Raw genomic sequence first — 18,950 nt, 5'->3', positions numbered from 1 at the left:
AACTGTAAATTTTCAGCGTATATTTGTGAAGCCCTGTGCGGATGGAAAGTAAAACAATGTAGCCAAAAAAACTTTAATTTTTTAATTAGAAGAAAGTAATTTAAACAATTCATTTTAGTATTTGAGCAAGGCATTAGGCATATAGACCCTAATTACATGGACCCATTGTGATTCTTAAAGCATTTTTATTTCATAAGGTAAAAATAGTGGTCAAATTCATTTTTACGCCAAGCTACCATTAAATCAGATGTGGCACAGAATTTTAGTTTGGTGCCTGACTTTTCACTCTAAGTGACATTTCTCTCTTATTCCTATCTTTTCAAAAGATTCTACTCAATCATGGGAGAAGAGGAAGGAGTCATCAAACTGTCTCAGGACTTAAACCTGGATCCATTCCAGATCCAGCAGAATCTGGATCCAAATACCTTTGCAGTTGTGGTAAATTCATTTTCATTTTGAATATTAACTTGATTGAATCTAGCTTTTTCATGCCTTTGCCCACCGTACATGTACACATGTATGGGTTGTTGGAGGCATTATGCTTTCCATCCCATTTTTGTGCTCTACTATTTTACAGATTAACTTCAGTCCAAGTATGTATAGAGTGACAATGATCTAATTTGATTTAGGGGTCAAAGTTCAAAAGTGACAGAGGTAATTATAGACATTGAATACCATTCTTGCGATATATGCAGAATCATTTTAGACAACAAATTAATTTTGGTTCATCACGTATCCCAACTTGACTTACGGTAGAGGATTTTTTTCAAATTACATGTTAACAATGTTCCTTTGTCTTTGGCTCGCGAACAGTCACATTGTCACTGTAGGAATGAGCTTTTTTTCAAGGGGTGGACCTAAATAAGTTGAAATATTTTAAAAATTATCTAAAAAAAAAAAAAAAAGAAATATTCAGATCTATACTTAAATACTCATTTACTGTGTGTTATAAAAAGTAGCTAGTCTTTTCTTTATTACCTCAGTCATATTTCCCCTATTTCGGCTGTACGATGAGTAAAAAACAGCCATTTTATTCGTTTTTATTCAAACCACCTATATGTACCTGGTACAAAAACTGTTAAAACTGCTATTTTTAACTCACCGTACGGCCGCCATAGGGGAAATGTGACAGGTATAAAGGACTGTGCTATTTGAGATGTATTGAGGATGTGGGGTGGGGGTGCATCATGCCCCCCTCTGATCTCAGCTGCAGTTTGTGTGATCACACTGAAATTTGGCTGGCGCATTCTTTGCAACCTAAACTGCAAGCCGGTATTAAAAAATCTGAAATAATTACTTTTTTATTATGAATGAAATATACAAATATATTTTTGAAAACATTTGCATATTCAATACCCAATATCACTTACGATTTTGATTTTTTTTTCAGATGTCATTTTTGTAATCTTATAGGTTTTACAAAGAAAAATTGCAAAAGTCAAAATGTTCTTATGTATTTCCTTGTTTTTAGAATTTCTTATGTATTTATGTGTTTTTTAAATTTTCATTATTTATTTATTTTTTAATGAAAATTATTGCAACTGGCATCGTCAGCATTGGAATCTTAAACCAGGTTAAGTTTATGATGAGCCATTATAACTTTAATAAAGTAAATGGACTTGTTTCATGACACTTGGACACAACTGCAATCAAGTACCACTGATCAGATTGCAGTTTCAGGTCATATGATCATGGTCAAAAGGTCAACGAACCTAGTATTTTAATATATGAATGAATCTATAAATTCATTCACCAAACCTCGTCTGACCTAGCAACAGCCATAAACCATGCATCCATATTTGTCTCGAAGGTATGCAGGTGATTCATTGTCTGACCTAGCAGTAATCATGAATCATGCATTCATTGAGGTTTAGAGTCCCATTATTAAACTAGACAAATTCAAAAGGTGATGCACATATTTCATTATTCGGCATTTGTTTTGAGTACTTTTAGGTAGACAGATCCATATGAATGGAATGGAAGAATACCACTGAAATTCAATGAACCAGACAGTAGTTTGCTGCATCTTAGCCATTGTAGGTTAAGATATGAATACACCTTTGTGGACTGTTCATTATGGATTAAAAAAATATATTCAAATTATGCAATGAATTCCTAATTTGTATTAGTGAATGCATGATAAGATTCTCACAGGTCTCTTCTCTGCCTATTGGATGAAAGCAATAAAGTCTATTGTCAAACAACATGTTTATGCATGAGATTCAACCATGGTGTGATGGTTTCTTCACTAACTATAAAAAAGTTTGCGCATCATGTACTTGGGTATATAAGAAAGACCTTGCTTGTTCATCTGGGCGTTGTGGCGACCTTGCTTGTTCAACTGGGCGTTGTGGCGTGCGCCTGTAATCCAAGCTATGCGGGGAAGTTACAAATTGATGCAGAGGTTCGAGCCCTGGTCACGTCTTTCGGATGGTGACGTTAAAGGTCTGTCCCAGACGTAAATAATCATATCTGATTGATCCACGTCTGACAAAACTCAAATACACACACACGTTCATCAGCTGGAGGCAGTGAGCAAGCAAGGCCAGTGTGAAGAAACACATAACAACATGTGACTAGTCATGTGATGATGATGTCATTACATGATGATGTGACCACATCAACATAATAATAAACATGCACAACACAAGACTCTACCACACATCAAAACCCCAGCTAACCTTTATGCTGGCCTTGTTTATTATCTATTTATGTCAGCCTTTTTTCGGCTGGCATGAATAGGTGATAGTATGCTAGTGGGCTGCGTTTTCAACTCAAAAGCAATTTATGCTAATTAGATTGTAGGTGCATACAGTACAACTGTACAGCATCTATCTATCTGCTTTTTTTCTTGCATTTTGGGTTCATTTTAGATGTCGTCATTGTTTCATTCCTTTCCTGTAAACCACCCTGCTCTATCTATTCACCAGGCTATGGCAATTTATATGTGTGTGTATATATATATATATATATTTGTCTGTGTCTTAAACAAAAATCATCATCTGGATCAATGAGTGCCATTGGTGTCTTTTTAATTTGATCATTTTATAGGTCCATGAAAAATGGGTACGGCACATTCAGAAAACTGGTAGCATTCCATCGTCCTCAGATGCTAGCATCCCAAAATGGTCGTCGACCAGTAGGAGTATCATATTTTCCAAAGCTGTAAAACCATGGCAGAAGATAACAGTTTGCAGGATCACAAAGCCCACCAATGGGGCCTTAAGGTTAGTGAATTTGCTTTTTTATTCCATTTGAATTTAGCATGATATTGGTTTGACCCCCTTTTGAGAATCACATGTTGATCCTTCTGAATGAAGGCCAAACTTGACTGGTATTGATGAGGTATTGAAGTTTATTTCCTAGTTGATAAAACAGCCTTTGTAAAAGCACAAAGGGTAATACAATGCAAATAATACATCTAAAAATCACCAAGTCCATGCTTGTACCGACCAAATTTTAAAACATTAAAATGTCCTTGTATTAAAAAAATAGCTCTTTAGCTCATTATTTTGTTTACTTGCAGGGTCAGGTATCATATAAAATTTGTTTCATTAACATGATTCAAAATTTTCTTGGTCTCAATCATGTTACCTTTCTTTTGATACATGAAGAAGGGTATTTGCATCTACCCAATAATAATTAACTAAAAAATCACAACCTAGTAGGAACCAATATCATCATTTCATTTATCTCCACAATGTTATTAAACTACAACGTGTTGTAGAACACATGTAGTGCAGGGGTGGCAATAAGGCCTAAAAATATATTTTGTTGCCCTCATAAGCCCAAAAGCAGAATGTTGGGTCAGTCTGTCGTTTTTTTTTTATACCTTTACTGCTGTACTTCACAAATAAAACCACTCATGGGATGATTTATTAATGCAGTCAAACATGTTGAAACACATTAAAGTGCTTTTTCAAAGCCATTGAATACAAATTTGAGCAAAAAAATCTGACACTTTCTCACTCACTCTGCTAAAAATAAAAGTGTCCCTGTTTTTTTTTTAATTGCATTTTACGGTTGGTTGAATGAGGGAAACATAACACTTTTTTAAAGGCCTAATAAGAACAACATGCTTTTGATAGGGATCATAGGCGGATCCAGCTTTTGGCGAAAGGGGGGGGTGCACTGCCGAGCGGCGCACATATTTTTGCACTTCACCGGCGCCAAAAGAAAATGTTGAAAAAGGGGTAAAATCTGACCCTATCAAATGCTCTTTTCAAAATGTAGGATTTCCAGTCATACCATTTTGCATGACCACACGCAGATAATATTTCCGGGGGGGGGGGGGGGGGGGCAAGACTCGAAAATTTGGTGCACATCTCACATTTGCATATTTTTCATAGTTTTCATGAAATGTTAAGGAAAAAAATTGTTTTTCACAACAGCAGATCGCGAATGTGCCCCCCTTCCCCCTTGCTGCGTACGACCATTCTCTGAAGTCCACTTAAACATATTTCATTATAACAGAAAATATACATCAATTTAAACATATAATCTAAAACATATATAGAGAGAGATTGAAAAACTTATTAAAGAAAGAAACAAGCAAAAAGTAACACAAATTATGCATGTTATGTGCGATTTCAAAATCTCGTGTATTAACCCTTTTATTGCGATGAGGCCAATACTTTTGTATATTAATAGAGATACAAGTTTTTTTTTACTATATGTATATATATATATACACAGGGGCGTCGATCCCTTTTTTAAGATTTGGGGGGCAAAATCATGAATCAACTTTCCAAAGGCGCTCGATATCACACAAAACAAACTCACACACACACACACACACACATATATATATATATTTATATGACTCATGAGATAGAAACACATATCTCACCAACAAATTAATGCGAGCGCGAAGCGCGAGCTGAAATTTTTTAATATACTGACCTGAAAACAGGAAAAAGGTGCCTGTTTAGGACTGTTTGTAGTAACCCATGAGGAGGATACATGTACATATCTCACTACACAGATAATGCGAGTGCCGAGGGCGAGCTGAAATTTCTTTATATTCTGACCAGAAAGCTTGATATTCTATGTATTTTTGGTACCAATGATTAAGATGGATATCTAAAAAAAGACAATAGATGCGAGCGCGAAGCACGAGCATAAAATTTTGATATTTCGATCTGAAAAAAATGACAGTTTAATGGACGTTTGTAATAAAGAACAATATTATATCCAGCAAAAGATTATTGCAAATCGAAGCGGGAGTTCTTTTGACGTTTAGAACTGAAAACGGGACATTCTATTCACCTATTTAATCATAAAAAGTATGGGGTTTTGCTACAGAAATGATGCGAGCGCGAAGCGCGAGCTGAAAATTTTTATATTCCAATCTGAGAAGCGGATAATTTAAGCACGATTTTAAATAAAGAACGAGTTGTGTAGCTCAATCTCAATATACGACTGGTTGCGTAATTATACACTCCCGGTACTAGCAACGGGTTTTAGCAAAGTTTTGGGCTAAAATATCGAATCATCTTCATAAAACACTATAGTAGCTGTCTTAAACTAAAGGCCATAGAGGTGGCACAATGTGGAATGTGTAAAGAAGAAAAGTGACTGACCTTCTTTTTATTAAAGCATTGGAAAATAAGATCAAAATTAAAGGATTTGCTCTACGCTTTTGTATGATTCTGGGATTTTTAAAATAAATTAAAGATTTCATGACATCTGTCATTCTGTGGGCAACTGCCCCGCCCCAGTCCACTCTGTAAGGGCATGCGATAAGCTTTGTTATGACCATTCAACAATAAAATGTATAACCAGGTGCCGCTGATCATTCTTGACCGGCGCCGATCTAGATTTGGTTGGCAATAGGCCCTTCTTCATTATTTTACCGGCGCCTATTTATTGGAACCAGGGGACGCTGATTATTCTTGACCGGCACCGATTTAGAACAAGTAGTGCTGATTATTTTTACCGACGTCACGTAAGATTTAGGCAGCGGCAATTCATAATTGACTGGCGCCGATTTAGAACCAGGAGGCGCCGATTATTCTTGACTGGCGCCGATTTTTAACCAGGTGGTGCTGATTATTCTTGTCCGGCGCCGATTTAGATTTAGGTAGAGCTGATTATTCTTGATCGGCGCCGGTTAAGACTCGGGCAGAGCCGATTAATAACCAGATGGCGCTGATTATTCTTGACCAGCCACGATTTAGATATAGGTGGCGCTGATTATCCTTGATCGGCGCCGGTTAAGAACTCAGGCAGCGTCGATTTTTCTTTACCGGCGCCGATTTATAACCAGATGGCGCCGATTATTTTTATCTGGTGCCGATTTAGATTTAGGTGGCGCAGATTATCCTTGATCGGCGCCGGTTAAGACTCTGGCAGTGCCGATTTTTCTCGACTGGCGCCGATTTATAACCAAATGGCGCTGATTATTCTTGTCTGGCGCCGATTTAGATTAAGGTGGCGCTGATTATTCTTGATTGGCGCCAGTTATATGCAGGCAGCGCAGTGCTGATTATTTTCAACAGGCGAAGTTGTTGGGAAAAGGGTAGTTAAAAAAAAGATAAGGAAGATAATATGATTGTGCTTCGCTGGGGGATAGTCTTTCCTTACTGTTGCTAATATTATATCAGTGTATATATTTTTTAAGCGGCGCCTTTTCTTTCCTTTATTTTTATTTTTTCAAGCAGCGCCTTTTCTTTCTTTTACTTTTTTTTTTTTTGAGCGGCGCCTTTGGCGCCGCTCAAATATTAGGGGGGGCGCGCGCCCCCTGCGCCACCCCCCTGGATCCGCCACTGGGGATGGCCCATTGTGAAACATATCCACATATTTTGAACAAACAAAGTGCCATAACTGTCAATACAGTAATGATTTACAAAATAATTACAAAAGTACATAGAAAATGAAATCATGTTATTTCATTTTATATAAATTGATCCAGTTTTGTTTTTAATACGATTTTTTTCTTCCTAGTCTACCACCGATCAAAATAGATATGAAAATGGGTGATGAAAACAGTTTCATGGAATTCATGGAGAGAGTGGCTAAACAGATCTATCAAACTGAGTGGGAAGAAGCTTATCACAACACATCTTCTACGCTTAATCGATATCATCATTCATTATCAGACCAGGTAATATGAGACAAATTAGTTTTCATCGTAATTATCATATCAATCGTCTCTCAGTTGTGGAGATGGAGTTCATATAATGAGAAAAATGTAGTAAATTAATTGTATTTATTTTCTTTGCATTTACAGGTTGATTCCACAACAGTAATTGATTTAATCCAGCAGTTGTATGGATGTCCAATTATCTCCATCAATGACATGTCAGATTCAGCTTCTAAGACAGCTGGAAAATCTTCCAATACTGCACAGTCTCAAGCCATAGAACATTCCAACATGGTGTCTTTGTTCTGCTGCATAGTCACCAAAGACTGTTTGTACCTTCTTCAGCCTCACCACGAGCACACAGTCCAGGATGTGACCATGTTCAGTCCTGCATCCCTCTCTGGTTCCCATGGTAAGGTTCTATTTGTCATCTTTCAAATGCTGCATGCAGTGAGTCACTGTCATCAAAGAGGCATGTCATGTGGGAACGTATCGCTGTCTGATTTTACCATTGATGAAAAACTCTGGGTGCAATTCTGTGGACCAAAGTGGAATGATGTCTTGAGCTTCGTAGGGAGCAATCAAAGAACTCAAAGAACTTTGCCCGAAGGTCAACGTGGTGCAATAGTAAATGAAACTAAAGTGCAAAGTGACAAAACAGATATAAATCAACCATGTGCAATAGGTGGTGGTTTCAAGTGTGTTCCAAAGATGGATGCATTACCAGAAATTATGCAGAAATGGGCCATGGGGCAGCTCACTAACTATGAATATCTTATGATCCTTAATCGTCTTGCCAATCGTCAAATGGGCAACCCCAACCATCATCCAATCATGCCCTGGGTCATGGATTTCACCCAACCCAATGGCAGCTACAGGGATTTCTCCAAATCCAAGTATAGACTCAACAAAGGAGACAATCAGTTAGACTTCACCTATGAGTCTGCATTACAGATGCAGGCCTTGAATGAGGAGCACGGGAGCAACCTTGCTGGTCAGGTCCCTCACCACATCTCTGATGTCCTGTCTGAAATCACCTACTACATCTACAAGGCACGTTGCACACCAAAGACTCTGCTCCAGACCCATGTGCGATCAGTATGGGTGCCCAATGAGTATCCAGCCAGCATGCAGCGGCTCCAAGGATGGACACCTGATGAATGTATCCCAGAGTTCTTCTCCGATGCTTCCATCTTTAAGTCAATTCATGATGATCTGCCTGATCTGGAGGTGCCCACCTGGTGCAATGGTCCAGAAGACTTTGTACAGAAGCATAGAGCTGTGTTGGAAAGTCCATATGTCTCAGAGAGGCTTCATCGATGGATTGATCTTACCTTTGGCTGCAAGGTAAGGTATCATTGTAGACTAAGCTTGTTTTCACTTATCAGAATGACTGAAGTGCCAGTTGTAAAGAATAATTTCATATAAATCATATACATGTAGGGCTCATAGGGCTGTTATCGATAAAGTCTTTATCGCTAATCCTGTCGATAGTCGCTTGTTTTTTTTCACTTAGCGATATCGCTAACCTTGCTCTCGTTGTCGATAATACCTGCTATAATGTAGGGACACAGTGATTTTCAGCGATTTCAAAGAATTCAAGGAAACGGCCCTTTGAAAGTGGCTTTTCAAAGGAAAATCACGGAAAACATATTTTTCCTCAAACTGCACAGAACAGCAACAGAAATTACTCCAAAATCTCAACAAAATACGAATACAGAATATTAGCCACAAAACACGATCTCACTCCCACAATAGCGAAGTGTGGGTGAGATCATGACAATCCAAACATCATGACTGCACGCGTATTGATTATCGATATCGATATTGGTAACATATTTTTAGCATGATATCGACAGAGAATATTCTCAACGATAACGGCCCTAATATCAAGAGAATTCTTTATATAGGATGTCATCCACGTTGGGAAAGTGAGAATGCACAGGTTCATGTGAGGTTTTAATATGAATGAAATCTGCCCTTGCAACAGCCCAAGGCATCAAGACTTGTCTTGGGTGACCACTGTCCACTGCACCTGCCTTTCTGCTGTTGAAATGCCCCTATTACTGGCAGTGGTTCTATGCCAAAGAAAAAGAAGGTAATAATGCCTCAAGTGCCCTCATGAGGGTTTATTGTGAGGGCTGATAGAAAGTACAATCTACATTGACATTCAACAACAAATATCCTCTAACTTGCAGGAGAAGATATTGGACTAAGTACACCTTCAGCTTTGGAGCTGTAATAATAATGAAAGAATAAAATCTCATATTTTTTAGAAGACTGTAACAAATCTTTTTCTATATTATGAAAAGCGTTGTGGAACACCATTCAGATGCATTACCATAACCATTTGTCTAGCCCTTTATCTTCAGAGAAATTTTAGGCAGTATGGATTGTCATGGTCACTTTAGATAATGTAAAGAATCTCTGTTTTGAATTCATGTTTAGGTGCTTTATTTTTTAAAGAAAATGTAATGACTAATTATGATTTTTTTTCTCCAATATTTCCAGTTGTCTGGTACAGCGGCAGTAAGAGCTAAGAACGTGGTGCTGTGTGTGGTTGACCAACACACGCTGCCGGCAAACAATGGAGTGGTGCAGCTCTTCAATGTGCCCCATCCCAAACGCTTCTCTCCATCCCCCTACATGTCCATGGAGGGACCGGACATCGAGAGGTCTCAGATAGATGCAGGATCATCCATCAACGTGACCATCCAGGAGGAAAGTGTTTCAAGGTCAGATCAGGATGTGTCTGTAGGAAGTGAAGGAAGCGATAGCAAAGTCATCTCTGATCAGGATACAATGGACACTCTCTCTCCTAACACCAAGGATAACCTCACAGTAAGAATTTTTGTAGTTGTTGAAGGGCAATGACACATGAGAAAAATAGGTCATCTTACTTCACATTTATAGTAAAAGCAATTAGATTGATGGTCATTAATACTCAAAGCCTTGGATGAAGCATACAAGCAGGAATCATGATAGGATCATGAATATACTTTTAAGTGTGTGGCATATTTTATTTATGAGGCAATTTTGTTTTGTGAAAGTGGCTCAATTTTCTGGTAATTATGTTACCATGGTTACCAAAATGCTGTAGATATGAATAGAAAATTGTTCAAATGCCCATGTGGAATTGCCCTGAAGTCTTGATTTGTAATTTATATAAGAAGTATTATTTCATTGTAAAAATAATCAGAACTAATTTGTGAACACACAATCAATATTTATTAATTTTGCTTCTTGTAACAATCATTTCAGTTTCCCTGTTTGATTTGGGGAAAAATCTGACTTTAATACCTGAAAATGGTGACACAGGAGTTATAGTTTTAAAAGATAACTTTGATTTCTCAACTTGTATTTTCTATGGGAGCATCTTAAAATCCATGGTATGCAACTATTCATTTGTTGCCCATGTTTCTCATTTATTTTCTCTTCATTTGGTTTCTCATCACTTTTAAAGGTTATGTTGTTTTGTTTTTGTTGGATTTTCCCCCAAATTCCTCTTTTTTTGCCATTATATGATTTTTTTTTGTGGTTGTGCAAAGTTGGCAGCTCTGCTATTATCTTTCAAGATCTCATGCTCTTAGTCAAAATCATATGTGGCAGGCATCACGAACCCCACAAAAGGTCATCAGAAATTGAATTTCAGTTAAAATCTCCCTTCTGAAATTGAAAAAAATTATATGCAACTCATTTCCTAACCCACTAACAAAAACAATTTTCAAATCTATCAAATACAAGGTTCACTTGCATAAAATGCTCCTTATGAGAGAGGAAGAATTAAAGTTTGTAAGTCTATAGAAGCATACTTGATCCCCCCCAACTGTTAGGCAAAGGTGAACAAAAAGAGGATTGAAATTCAATAGAAATTTCATAGAAGAAGAAGGCATACCACTTACTCACATCCTGTTCATTGTTATTTGATTGAAGAATCAATGCAAGAACTTGCCCTGTTCATGAGTGGTGAGGTCAAAGTGAAATAATTATCTAGGTCTGCACCAAAAATATAATGAGGCATTTATATACAAGATATAAACATGAATTTTGTCTGGCTAATTGATTATAAACTCATGATGCAAACCTGCGCCGTATTCACTTCACATTTACTCCACCAAGTTCACTAATAACCTGAATTTGAAATCAGATGTAACAACAGGTAAATAGACAGAAATTGCTACAAATGATATCTTGAATTACACATCATATAGATGTAGGCTGGCTTTCATTTCCGCGAGATACCAAATTACATTTCCTTCATTAGAACCACATTGCCCTCGTCAAGACTCGGGCAATATGTGACTAGTTCAGGAAATATATATGGCATTTCCCTCAAAGCCAGACAATTTTATTACAACCTATAAAATAATAAGTAACACTATATCTACAATAAAATACCCAAAATAGAATCGATAAAAACTTTCAAAACTAGCATTTTAGGATTTATTAGCACATTCAGATTTTTTAAATCCATAGAAAAAATAGTGCTCTCTTCCAGGAAATAAAACAAATTGAATTTTGACAATTCTGACCAAAAATACTCTTGATGAGGTCCTATTAAAAATCAAACTAATATTTTCTATCACGGAAGCCTGTATTGATTGCATGAACTGTCGGACATATTGCTAAATTTATTCTTTCTAGACCTCTGCTGAAAGTGAAAGGAGTAGTGATCTCCAGGAGTCTGATGCAACTGCAATACGAGCCAGATCACAGTCTTTCAACACAGAGGCACAGAATGTGGCTGGTTCTTACTCAGCAGCAGAGGATCTACAGCTTAGCAAAAATCCAATCAGGAAACTGCCCTTTTTCAGGTGATTTCCTTGAAAAAGGTCACTGTAAAATAAGAGACTTTGACCTAGAATTCATTTCATATCAATTTTGTTCCCATTCAGAGATTGAAATTTGTAATTTCTATCATTTTATGCTCCATATGAGTGTATTTGAGCCATTGTAGATACAAACGTTTCTAGTATAGTTTTAGATGACAATGATTTATGTCAGTGTCAATTTATATAATGAATGACAAAGGGGGAAAAGAGAGTAGAAAAGAAGAAAAGGAAGAAAAAGAACAAAGGAATATTGTTATTGAGGAAGAGATAAATGTGACACTCATGTCTCTTTGTTTTGCTCACTTCATAAACTACTGGATATGAAGAGCTTGCAATGAATTTCAATGCCACGTAAACACTTATTTTACAGACCCAAGTCTGACATGCCTCTTGACTCGCGGCTGATCAGACCAGAGCTTGCTACCATTGTCCTTCCTGAGGAATACGACCCACTCTCTGCTCTCAATCAATTGGAATCACTCTACTCATTCACTTCCAAGTCAAGCTATGATGTACCTGTGACTCACAAAGTGGTAAGTCCTGGGCCCCAGTGCATAAAACTAACCATTTGCATCTTTTGATATACTAGTAGTTGATTTGCACTTGGAGAAAAGAAATAGTGTTATGTACCTGATTAACTTGGCTGTATACCCAAGGGAGTGAAAAAATACAGACTGTAATACCATGTGTTCCACTAATATTTCAAGCCTCAATTAAGTGCCTTTTCATTTGTTCTCCAATCCAAACAGGAAGAAACTCAAGTCCATTGGCAGCAGCTTGTTGCTAGGGATATGGTAGCAATAGGCTGCATTGTCGCCGAGTTATGCCTTGCCCCAAAACTAAGGTTCCGCCAAATCGGGTCAGACTTGGAATCAAGGTGGAGACATTTGCAGAGGGTTGTGGGAGCAGAATACCAGGAATTACCAAGGTATATCAATAGTTTTTGTCTCACCTGCATAGCAGAGCGAGACTATAGGCGCCGCTTTTCTGACGGCGGCGTCGTCAACATCAAATCTTAACCAAAGGTTAAGCGTTTGAAATGTCATCATAACTTAAAAAGTATATGGGCCTAGTTCATGAAACTTAAACATAATGGTTATCAAGTATTACTAAACATCCTGCCAGAGTTTGAGGTCACATGACCAAGGTCAAAAGTAATTGTTGGGGGTCAATGAACTTAGACCATCTTAGGGTAAACAACATCAAAATCTTAAATGAAGGAAGGTGTTCCTCTTGTTTATATTCATATTCTTGAATTTGGATAGGATCATGTTTAGAGGAGAAAACTGATTAAATTTAAGAAGTAATTTACCCTATCAATACAAATAAATTTTGATTAAGATAAACTTGTTTGTATCTCATTCCATATGTCTGTAGTTTAATTTTAATGCTTGCGTTATTTTTTTTATGTAAGTACATTTTTCCATTATATACATATATTTTTTTTCTCTCTTACAGGCCACTCAGAGAGATAGTGCATACATTGCTAAGAATGGACACAACGTTGGGTGAATGCCTACCTTGGGAGCAGTCTGCATACTTTGAAAGTGGTCAAAATGGCCTGCCACCACTAAGCCCCAGCCTTCTGCTTCAACATCACTCAGGTCTCATTTCATTTCCTCAGTACTTCCAGTCCTTGCATCAGTTTCTCTCTGAGCTTCATCTACAGCGGTTCCAGGTGGATGACCAGGAACTTCATCAGACGGACCTCACTGACCATCAGGCCATGAACATGGTCCATCTAGCCAGACAATGGTTACCCAAGTGCACCAAAGGCATCACAGAGGAAGGAAGGGATATCCTGCTACCATATATCAGGAGTCTCTTTGAGGAAGGCAGCACTGCTGTATATGCAGCATTGTCCTTGTTCAGCAAGTACACTGCACACCTTGGCCCAAAGGCAGCAACGGATGAGTTGCTTGCTCCATTGGGTCATCTCTTCGATTCTGATTTTACTTCACCAGACTACCTCCTGCTGTTCCAGCATTCTTTTCTCTCTCAGGTCATCATGTCCTTAGGTCTCAAACCATTCTTGAACACCTTGGTGAATTATGTCACAGAAGCAACAAATGGGCTGAAGCAATGCCCCATGTTCATGCATGGTGCTAATGAGCAAACTAGTTGCATTGCCACAATGGCCTCAGGGGCGAGTAATACTGCGGAAGAGGCTGAGACATTCCTTGATGGAACAGAGGGCATGTCTGTTGATGAAGAACTGTTTGGAATTGAGGATGGTGATGAAGTAGGCGATGAAGTCAGTGAAGAGAGGACTATCGAACAAGGAATGAATGATAAGTTGCAGATTGAGTTGGAGGATGTTGACCAGGTTAAGGAGAATCTGGAGGATGATGATGTTCCGGTGTCTCAAAATGGAGATGATGGAAGCTCTTTAAGTGAGCAGGCATCTCCTTTGGACAGTGAAGGCAGTGAAACCATGTCACTAGGGAAAGAGCCAGATACCTCATCCATCAGCTCAGGGAATTTACCTTCCTTATCAGAAGAGCCTGGTGAAGGCTCGCCCACCATCGAGAGAATTCCTTCAAAGGATGTGTCTTCACGCAAATCTACCTCATCACCATCCCCCAGTACCCATTCGCAAACCAAAGAACAGGACCTTCTCTTTACAAGTCAGACCAAAGCCACAGACCAGTACAGGAGGACCTACAAGAAGCAGTTGTCCTCTAAACTATATCAAGTCAACACCCTAATTGGAAAGAGCCTAAGTGATGTTGCGAGTGAGAGCATCATGTGGCTAGCTCACCGTATAGGACCAACGTTGACAGTTCGCTTCATTACTCCAAAGCTTTTAGAGTCTCTCTCAGGGTGCTACATGACGCCAGAGCAACTGATCTACTGCTACATGCATGATGATGTAGATTCAAATGAAATAAGTGAGACCTGAACAGTAATTCCTTTTTTCTGTTTCTGTCTGTAATGAAGAGTATAGAGAGAAATTAAATCACAGCGATTATCAAAAATGTTATATTTTTAATTCTTTTCACCATGTACAAAACTTTGAAAAAGTAAATACAACATATTCCTGCATCTCTGTCAAGAGGTATTGATTGTTGTTGTATTGGTCCATGTTTCATAAAACTTATCATCATTAGTCAGTTACATGCTACTGATATAATCTTCAGAATTCCTACCATTTCATAAGCTCAAATTAAGATAAAATAATCTAATGTAAATTGTAATATATGATTATGATGAGACATGCTTGTTTTTTTTCTCAGTTGTTTTGTTTTATATGACGTATTCTTGTGTATCTCGAACTCAACTTTTTGTTTTTCATCTTTTCTTTTTAATATCTCATTATTGACTCCCATAATTTGATCTCAGTTTAAGATTTTGAAAAATCTTACATCTTCCAAGCATGATCTGACCATTGCGATGATGTGTTTTATACAAACCATAGCTTTCGAATTGAAGCAATCTTTTAATAGGATGGGATGGTGCCATGGTGGGGAGGGGGGGGGGGGTTATATTGGCCCATGTGACATTGTATGCCTGCTATCATTCTAAAAGACACAAAGATAGCAGCATTTTTATGACCTTTTTTACAACTTGTGAGTTTGAAATTTTAGACATAATTGTATAGAACCCTCTCAGACTTCATGCCATAATTAAAAAAAAGAACTTAAAAAATTCTGGAAAGCCTAGTCACCTAGGAGGCGCGATGGCTCAGTCGGTAGAGCGGGGGATTCGTATTCCGGTGACCCGGGTTCGATTCCCACTTGGTGTGCTAGTGCCCTTTGGTAAGGCATTAATCCTCATTACTAGGTCCTTCGGAGAGGACCTAAAGCCGTCGGTCCTCTGGTTGCTTGCTTACAAGCATTCATGTTTTCTTAGCAATCAGGTAAAAAAATCCCCACCACCACCATCTTTAATGCTAAATACAAAAATACCCTCACCCCTCTGGTATAGTAGTCATCGGTCTTCAGTCCTTACCCTTTTTCTTTTGACCTAGATACCTCCAGTGTCTGTATTGGAAAGAAATCAGTTGCCGGTGACATCAATTCCAAACCTGTTCTCAAGTGCCTCACAGATATTGCTGTCCTTTATGGAGACCAGTTCATCTTCCAGCAGTATCTACCATACATCAAAGAAACAGTGAGTCCACTCAGGGAAACCTGATTCTACAGATCAGGGGAGTGTTTCATGATGCGTTTTTTCACCGACCAATGTTATAAGCTACTGAAAAATCCTGACATCTGATTGGCTAATAGCAAATTCATTGATGAAAATCACAGACAACACTCATGGTGAAATGGTTCCCAGTGAAAAAAAACAAAGTGGCATTTCTTGTCAGTGGACAATATAAGCAGGTTCATTTAATTGATTGTGGAGAGTCAACACTTAATCTCACATGTCTGTGTGCTCAACTGATCGTAAGAAATTAATCAATAAGATCTAGGACTGAGTTGTAAAATAGTGATTTTGTTCTGTTTCCATTGTCCATCTGTTAATGAGCACAAATTATATTGTGTGTGCTAGGTTAGACCACACTGTTATTGCATGATTGTTGCCAACACATTCACCATCTGTATAGAATTTTGATCCTGGATAAAAAAAAAAAAACAGAGAAATGAGAAGGAATTATTGAATTCTCATGCGATAGGTCCGCAGAGTTCAGAGGAAAGTCAGTGCCAAGCTGGAAGGCCGTCTTATTTGTTCTGTAGTCCTTCTCAGACATGTCCTGCCGTACCTTACAGACTCTAGCCTCATGCAGAAATTACAGGTAAGGATCTCGATTCTATTAATAATTTCAGTTCCTTGTTTCTTGTTTGTGAAGATTTTACAACTTCGGGATGTTTCACAAAGATTTAAACATGACTTAGAATTCTTTTAAATTCCTAGTGGAGTGCGGTATATCACATATGGCCGCAGGTCATGCTTAGGGGACATGCGCTATTAATGAATATTCATGACTGAAACGACATTTGTAATTTCATGTGTGTATTGGCACTTATGCATTACTTTAAGTCATACAACCTCCCCCATAAAGTTGTGATGAAAATCTGATTGTTAGTAGTTTCTGCATGTTTTAAAAACATTCATCATACATTAAACAACAAACTGCTCCTTAAAATGTTATGCTGTAATCCATTTGGGTAGTTTAACTGTTAAGTAACAAAGTTGATTCAAAGATAACTCTCACAGAAGAAAAACTCCCTGGGCAACTCTGAATTTGGTCTCCGGAGAGTTAGCATTGGAGTAAAATGCCTCCGGGGGCCATTTCATCTAAATGTTTTTCGCCGTTCCTTGCGCTTAATCAGATCCTGTAAATTTTCTGTTTGAACACAATGGAAGTTTTCTGGTTTTCTCATTAAATCTTTGCATTCAAATTCATTTTGTCTTACAGTTACAGTGTCTAGCTATGAGTAATCATTTTGGTCTTATCATAACTAGACTTGGGGCTTTTAATGTTCTGTGTTCTCTTCCAATCTTCTCATGCTAGTACCTCTTTGGGAAGTTCATTCATCCTCTCCTGGACATCATGTCCTGTACCAGCATCAGCTTCCCCAGTGGCAGTGAAGCGAGGGCGGTTATCTGCTTCAAGCTGGTTGACATTCTCAATGCCATCGCTCTGCGTATTGGTCGGGAGATGACCAGAGACCACATGAAGGATATTCTCAAGCGATTCTTCCTCTGCTTCAAACTGGGTGCCTCAACTTTCAAGAACCTTGGTATTTACCCAAATTTGTTTTTTCCTTTAAAATTTCCAAATTTCAAATTCCTATTGTCCTAATTGGCATCCCAATTTTTCAAATTCAGTTTTGTAAATTCCATTTTTTTTCTTCAAATTTCAGTTTTCTCTGGTTTCAGTCATCAAGGAAATTCACTGATAAAACCTGCAATTTGTTGTTTGTGATCCATTTTACATTTTCCATGAATTGTTGATTGTGTAGATATATCCTGATGGAAACTTACTATCCAACCTGAGTAGGATGTCTCTGCAATGTTTTTAAAAAGAATCATTGTTCAGTGTAGACATAACATTCAGTGAAAATATTACTTTGGTCTGCTTAATAATGTCTAGGTGGCTGTATCCTACTAGATCACTGTCTTTATTGTTATTATTTTCAAAGTTCTTTAACTGCTCTTGTGGAAGTGGAATCTCAAAGTAAGTACTATTAGTTTTTGAAGTTTGTAATTCACATAGAGATGATTTCACAGTCTTTGGTTATAGCATTGCAGTGGTTTCAAACATCTTTGCACCTTTCATTACTCAGTGGATGTGAGCTGGATACTGGTACTATTAGCAGACACGAGTGCCCTTTACTGATGTATGGGCACTCTGAAATCGTTTCATGAAGCAGTTGTTACTTGGATGAATTACTGAGTTGTCACATTTTCTCTTCATCTGTTTAGGTCAGATTCATCTTTCAAGTGCTTTAATTTCTCAGAGAAAAGAGCAGCGTAATGATGATAATCTAAAAAAAATTTGTGTGTACTTTTGATTCATTTTAGATCGTCAGAGCAGTCTGGCCCTGAGCACAGACAGTGAGGATAAGTACCTGGTGATTGATGTTGATGATGAGACCAATCAATTGGTCTATGGATCTCCAGTGGTCCCTCATTCAAGATTACAGTCCAATGATTCAACCTCAGACTTAAGCACTACTCCACATAGTACAGGGTCGTTACCAAGACCAAGCAGCTTTGGTAAGTTACTTGTTAACGTCCCAATGGAGACAAGTCAGTTGGAATAGAAATTCATCATGGAATGCTTTATATTATTTCCTGTACATTAATTTCCATAGGTAGTACTTGTGACTCTTAATCAAATCACATTAAGCTATTGTCACGTGATTGCCATAACTTACAGCAAACGCCATTTTTTAGGTGCATTATAAACAACATTTTTTACAGTCCATTCGAGACAGTTTATTTCAGCCCACACCCATAGCCTGTGCTAAACTCAATGTTTTGCACAGTTTAACCATAAAAAAACAATTGTTTACAGTGATGCTCAAAAGTTAGTGAAACCCATGAGAAAATGATCATATTTAAAGTGTTCCAGTTCTGCC

General features: G+C 37.9%; 1 protein-coding gene across 1 annotated transcript in view; it reads left to right on the top strand.

The window, feature by feature from the left end:
- Window positions 1-18,950, top strand: part of LOC129264894 (WD repeat-containing protein 81-like) — a 38,240-nt gene that overhangs the window by 6,749 nt on the left and 12,541 nt on the right. Inside the window, exons 2-14 of the mRNA XM_054902854.2 lie at window positions 327-438; window positions 3,052-3,227; window positions 6,946-7,105; window positions 7,232-8,431; window positions 9,596-9,925; window positions 11,729-11,898; window positions 12,287-12,449; window positions 12,666-12,844; window positions 13,375-14,807; window positions 15,887-16,029; window positions 16,538-16,657; window positions 17,378-17,606; window positions 18,391-18,585. Coding sequence (XP_054758829.2) covers window positions 340-438; window positions 3,052-3,227; window positions 6,946-7,105; window positions 7,232-8,431; window positions 9,596-9,925; window positions 11,729-11,898; window positions 12,287-12,449; window positions 12,666-12,844; window positions 13,375-14,807; window positions 15,887-16,029; window positions 16,538-16,657; window positions 17,378-17,606; window positions 18,391-18,585 — 4,597 coding nt within the window. The 5' untranslated portion in view covers window positions 327-339. The remainder of the gene's footprint in view (window positions 1-326; window positions 439-3,051; window positions 3,228-6,945; window positions 7,106-7,231; window positions 8,432-9,595; window positions 9,926-11,728; window positions 11,899-12,286; window positions 12,450-12,665; window positions 12,845-13,374; window positions 14,808-15,886; window positions 16,030-16,537; window positions 16,658-17,377; window positions 17,607-18,390; window positions 18,586-18,950) is intronic.

Source organism: Lytechinus pictus, chromosome 7, assembly GCF_037042905.1.
Source record: "Lytechinus pictus isolate F3 Inbred chromosome 7, Lp3.0, whole genome shotgun sequence".
NCBI lineage: Eukaryota > Metazoa > Echinodermata > Echinoidea > Temnopleuroida > Toxopneustidae > Lytechinus > Lytechinus pictus.
This window is presented reverse-complemented; position numbering and strand designations above follow the sequence as displayed.